General features: G+C 46.8%; 1 protein-coding gene across 1 annotated transcript in view; it reads left to right on the top strand.

Moving 5' to 3' along the window:
* The window catches only part of NONO (non-POU domain containing, octamer-binding), a 28,210-nt gene that overhangs the window by 692 nt on the left and 21,619 nt on the right, over positions 1 to 5,899 (top strand). Inside the window, exons 2-4 of the mRNA XM_019521237.1 lie at positions 453 to 577; positions 3,120 to 3,313; positions 5,370 to 5,671. Coding sequence (XP_019376782.1) covers positions 463 to 577; positions 3,120 to 3,313; positions 5,370 to 5,671 — 611 coding nt within the window. The 5' untranslated portion in view covers positions 453 to 462. The remainder of the gene's footprint in view (positions 1 to 452; positions 578 to 3,119; positions 3,314 to 5,369; positions 5,672 to 5,899) is intronic.

The raw sequence follows: 5,899 nt of genomic DNA, 5'->3' as shown, positions 1-5,899 counted from the left end.
CGGCGCCGGCCCCCGCGCCCTCTCGCTTGTCCTCGTCGTCCTGCCGCGCCCGTGCAGCCGGGGCGTGTTCGTGGCCCGGAGCGAGGCTGCTCTGCGGGCGCCACCCGAGCGCCTTGGCGCGCAGGGTCCGGGTGCTGCTCCTCTGCCGCTGACCCCGAGCCCGGCGGGCCGCAACACGCTTCACCCTGGGCTCGTTCTCCTGCTCCTGGGGACGCTCGGCGGAGCTGCGGCGGTGCTGGGGCTGCGCTGCCTGTGCTGGGCGGACACTTGTGGCTGGCAGGGGCCGGGCTGAAGACCAGCGGTGGACTGGGTGCCTGTGCTTGCTCTGTCCGGGGTGCTATTTCTGATCCTTAGACTGGAGGCTGGGCCCTGGATGGCATGCGTAGCGCTGTGCGTAGCGGGGATGCCTAGCTTACCCATACAGTACCTAACTGGGTATGTTTTTGTTTTCAGGTTGGAAAAATGCAGGGTAATAAAGGCTTTAACATGGATAAACAGAACCACACTCCAAGAAAACAGCATCAGCAACATCAGCAACCACCGATTCCTGCCAACGGGCAACAGACCAACAGCCAGAGTGAGTTGTGGGGTTGAACAGTGTTGTTTTGGGGGCTTTACATGCCCTCAAGTCTCTGACGGGTATTTCACCTCAGAGTGTCACACTTTCTATGTGAAATACATCTTTGATGTGGTACTTCAGAGCTTTCTTTGGATTGTCCTCAGCTGCCCGTCCTTACTTGTGGGACTGGGATTTAGGAATGTTATTGTCCTAATCCTGGCCGGCTCATGCAATCTCTTGCATTATTCTTTTCCAAAAAGATAGTCAAACTTTTCACTTCTTTGGAGGTGGGGTAAATTGTGTCTCACACTGCTGTCACAGGGACGCCCCAAGCCCCTCTCCACTGTTCTGCTTGTTTTCAGGGAACAGACTGGATCTTTGCCCTTGGGGTAACCCTGTCCCCAGCAGATCTCCGTCTCCTTAGCTCCTGTTCAGACCTTCCAGCTCCAGCAGGGGAAAATTGTCCAGCTTGCAGAGTTAGCATCTCTGATTTGAAAAATATTATAGATCTGCTGTTTTCATATAAACAAAATACTTGTAAAATTGTAAGTTCCTCTGATTATTGCTCTTCCCACATGCTGTCCGTAAGGCATAGGAAAATAGGGATGGAAGGGACTTTGTGTGGTCATCTGGAGCTTGGAGCAGGATCGTGTCAGACTAAACTGTTCCAGCCAAGTGTCTGTGTAACTAGGTCTTGGAAAAGTTACAGAATCTTCACCCCTGGACACTTTCAAGTAGCCTGTTCTGATGCTTGACTACCTTCACAGTCAAAAAGTTTTTCCTAGTCTCCAACCTATGTTTTGTCTGCTGCAGTTCGAGGCCATTACTCCTAGTCCTTTTCCCTGTGGCTGCAGAGAAAAGCCCATCTCCATCATCTATAAAGTATGCTTTAACTATCTGAAGACCGTTCAAATCTCTTCTCAGTCGTCTCTCTTCAACCTAAATAACCCTAGTGTTTTCAGCCTTTCCTCCTAAGTCTTGCTTCTGTGGCCCCTAATTATATTTTTTGTCTCTTTCCCCTGGACCCTTTCCAATCTGCCCATGTCTTTCTAGAAGTGAGAGGCCAAAAACTGGACACGGCCTCAGCCTCTCTTCTCGCTAGAAAACAGTCCTTCAGTGAGTCTTGTCAGTGTTTCCAGTGACCAGCTTCCCTGTTGGCACGAACAACTGTGGGGGCAGGACTCATTCTCAAGGTGTGGGTTTTAGATGCTCTTTTCCCCATCAGGCATCTCTTGAATACCTTACTGCTTTCCTCCGTCTTTATTTCTCTGCCCAATCCTTTGGGGGGAAGTAAGGGGGAGCAGGTGTATTCTGTCGATGATGTCTTTCTGACTGGGGGGGTGCTTTTTTTCCTGACAATGGCCCTTCCCCTTGGAATGTACTGTTCTGTGTTTGGGGCTAGCACTTCTCAACCTATGGGCTAAGTTAACCTTTACCCAGTGGTGTTGACAGCTCTGGATTGGTGAAATTGTGATAATAATTTGGACCTCAAGGAGTGGGGTTTAATGGCCTGCGGGGGTGGGGAGTTATGGAGGAAGAGGGTGTCTTATTCAGAAGCATGACAGGAGGGATTAGAGCTCCATTTCTGTGTATGGCTTGGGGAGGTGGCTGATTACATAAATTAATCTATTTAATATTAACACTGTGCTTTGGGAAAAGTCTAAGTGCCAAGTAATTTCTTGTGTTCTGCTTTTCTTGTATTTCCCTTCATTGCCTTACCTGTCATCTGTTGTGGGCCATGCCACCTGATTGTCTAGATCCTGACTGCATTTTGGACTAGACCTCTCCTATTTTGTATTGGTCATATTCTTTCTGTGCTGTTGGTGTTTGTGGAACCTTTTCTAAGGAGAAGTACAGATGCCATCAGTTTCACTACACCAAGTAAAATTCCTTTACAGTCCTATTACCCATTTTGCCCTTTTAGTGGGAGGCTGTTTCCCTGGTCTCAGCATCATGTCCCTTTGAGTGTGGAATAAGGTGGCTGGCCAGTCTTTGCTCTGCTTGACTGGAGAAGTAGGACTCTGACATTCATGGTAAGGTCATCTCAGAGTGACTGGCCTATATCTTGGCATCCTTTGGTCTGATCCACTAGGGACAGGATAGTGGCCATAAGAGATCTCTAACGTCAAGCTTCTGTTAGCATATTCCTGTACCTGATGGCTAATATCTAAATACATCTTTGTGAGGCTGGCTTGGACCAATTCAGAAGTCGGATGACTTCCCATGTTTCTCTCACTACTGTTTGGGAACCTTCGTGCTTCCTCCTTGACTGTGCTTTGATTCATGTATTATTAATTTGTCAGTGCATTGGTTCTATTCTAGCTGCTCAGTGTTGTATAAATATAGACCAAAAAACTTGAAGTTGTTGCTGAGGTCCCATCTGTGGCTTTCCTGCCATTCTCACCATTCCAGTATCCTTGCCAGCGTGGAAGCATGTTCTGTAACCTGGGTCCCATCTCTTGCTTTTCCAGGCTGTATATGGAAGATGTTATCTGTGTCTTTATGCAGTGTTTAATGTGATATAATAAGGCTTATCGCTGCTGGGCATTATTTCCCTCAGATGAAGGTCTGACAATTGACCTGAAGAATTTTCGGAAACCTGGTGAAAAGACCTTCACCCAGAGGAGCCGTCTGTTTGTGGGGAACCTGCCCCCAGATATTACAGAGGAGGAGATGAGGAAGTTATTTGAGAAATATGGAAAGGCAGGTGAAGTCTTCATACACAAGGACAAAGGCTTTGGCTTTATTAGGCTGGTGAGTGGTTACTGCTACTTAAGGGATGTCCTCTGGTACTAGGGAGTGATGCTTGTTGGAAGTACAGATGAAGCTTAGATATCTTGTTAGTCCAGCCTGTTCTCACTAAGCAGGTGTTTTTAATTTTGGTGGAATGTAATATGGGGTCAACTTGAGCAGGTGGTGTAGGTGGAACATTTCCTAGGGGGAAGTACAAATGCCATCAGCTTCACTACACCAAGTGAAGTTTGTTTATAATCCCATTACCCACTTCTTATGCAAGTCCCTTTACAGTCCTGTCCTAGCTGGAGAGAAAGAAAGTGCAAATTAGCTATGGGAGGTGGACCTTAAATTAATTGGATATACCAGGATATCTGTAGGAGTGAGACAGGGACATCAGCCTTTCAGAAGAATAGGGAGAGTGCTTCTATGGCTTTAAGAGTCCCTGGGTTATGGCATGTTTGCATAGCACTAAGTAAAATAGTTGCTGAGACCTACCCTTTTCCATGGGCAGGAGTGAGGCTGGGACCTGTTAGACTCAGGTGTTCACACCCTGAGGAAGAAGGGGACTTAGTGCCAAAGGCTGATTGACCACCTCTCCCAGCTATACAGTTGGCTCAGTCAAAGGTACCTCCTGCTGCCCCCCACCCCCCGTCATTTTTCACATGACCCACCTTGCCTCCTACAGTGCCTAAGAGTCCACTTCTGGGTTTTGGTGGTAATGTATATGATTTTTCAAAATGTAGGCCCTAGACTCTTGCTCTTGGAGCCTGTGCAACACAGTAGGGGTAGTGTACTCCCAGGTTGTATACTGAATCTAATCTAGGCCAGCCTTAAGCCTGTTTGATCCAGCTCTGTCTTGGAGAAAACTGGCAATCAGTCATTCACTAGCTGCACAGTGCAAATCATATGGGTAGAAAAGGGTAGGTTTGTGTTTGAGCCCTTGGGCTGGGGCTTATTCCTGTCTCTGAGAACCCTTTGTCTGACCCTGGGAATTTGCATTTTCATGTGTGCCTCTTTCCCCATCTGTAATATGGGAATAGTAATGACCTATCTCACAGGTGCTCATCTTTGGGGGTGGTAAAGCCCATAGCAGCAGTATTTATAAATAAATACAGTTAAATGATACGATGTGAGCTGTCTTTGTCCGGAGTCCTTTCTTGCTCTGATATCTTGTCACCTTTTTTGCTCATGGGAAATTAACCTTTGTGTGACACCTAAGAACAAAGATTCTTAAGTTTTTAATATTTTTTAAATTTTACAGCATATTAGTCCAGCAACTGTAAATCAATAAAGGAATCTCAGATGCACAGGGTTGGAAGGGATTTTGTGGGGGAGGTTGCTTGAGGAAGAAATCAATTCTTTTTAAAGGCTTCTGCTGTTGGAGGCAGGGAAAGGCCACCCCAGCAGTGTCATGACATTCCAGTTGGCAAAGGGAGGTATGGAGCTGGGCCTGTGTACTTGAGTTCTTTGTAAGTGTGTTGATTTAAATTTATAACAGTTAAGGAGAATGGAGCAGTTTTGACCAGTTCCTTTCAACTGAGATGGAAAGGGCAGGTTGGTGAGAAGCTGGAGAACAAAGTTACAAGGTGGAATTTAACATTAGTTTAAGTAAAGCTAAATTCAGGTAATATTTTCTCATTTTGAAAGGTACCTGCCTTTGTAATCTCATGTATTGAGCATTTCCTATGTCAGTCGTTAAACTAGGCTACTGAGAAAAACGTGGGGAAGTGCAGCTCTGATTTTGCTTCCCTCTGTTAATGCTAACAGTCTTGTGCACTGACTGTAGTTCTTGTAACCTTCCTTTAAGCATTGTGCCTTGATACCTGCCTTCTTTTCTCCCTCCAAGCTGCGTACATGCCCACTGAATGAGTGCAACTCTGACACCTTGGAAAATGGTCAGAGAACTGTTTTGTTTTGTTTGTTTGTTTCATGTTACTGGGGCATCCTTCATTGCACTATAAAGTAAGGTTTGTCCAGGAGGGAGGCTGGTCTTCAGGCCCTCTCCTCTGTTTCTGTGCCTTTCTTTGTGTCTCCATGCTGCATCAAGTTTTAATGGCCACTTTCTTATCTTCAGGAAACTCGCACTCTGGCAGAGATTGCAAAAGTGGAACTTGACAACATGCCTCTGCGTGGGAAACAGCTAAGAGTGCGTTTTGCCTGCCATAGCGCATCGCTGACCGTCAGAAACCTGCCTCAGTTTGTGTCAAATGAGCTCCTTGAGGAGGCCTTCTCGATATTTGGCCAAGTGGAGAGGGCTGTGGTAATTGTGGATGACAGAGGAAGATCTTCTGGGAAAGGCATTGTGGAGTTCTCAGGGAAGCCAGCTGCCAGAAAAGCCCTGGATAGATGCAGCGAAGGGTCTTTCTTGCTAACTACGTAAGTCTGGAGGCAAAAAGTGTGTCTCTGGCGTGTTCATAGCTTGAGAGAAGGTGCTGGAATAGGTGTGATATGGAGTGGTGAGTGGTATATACTTTACCATGCAAGGTGATGCACCTGGGGAGGAACAACCGGCACCATATCTACAGGTTGGGGAACTCCCCTCTTGTCAGCATGGAGGCGGAAAAGGATCTTGGAGTCATCAGTGACTCCAAGATGAACATGGGT

This window comes from Gavialis gangeticus, unplaced genomic scaffold, assembly GCF_001723915.1.
Source record: "Gavialis gangeticus isolate Ggan-Ray unplaced genomic scaffold, GavGan_comp1, whole genome shotgun sequence".
Taxonomy (NCBI): Eukaryota; Metazoa; Chordata; order Crocodylia; family Gavialidae; genus Gavialis; species Gavialis gangeticus.
Note: the sequence above shows the minus strand (reverse complement) of the source record. Positions and strands in the feature narration are given on the sequence as shown.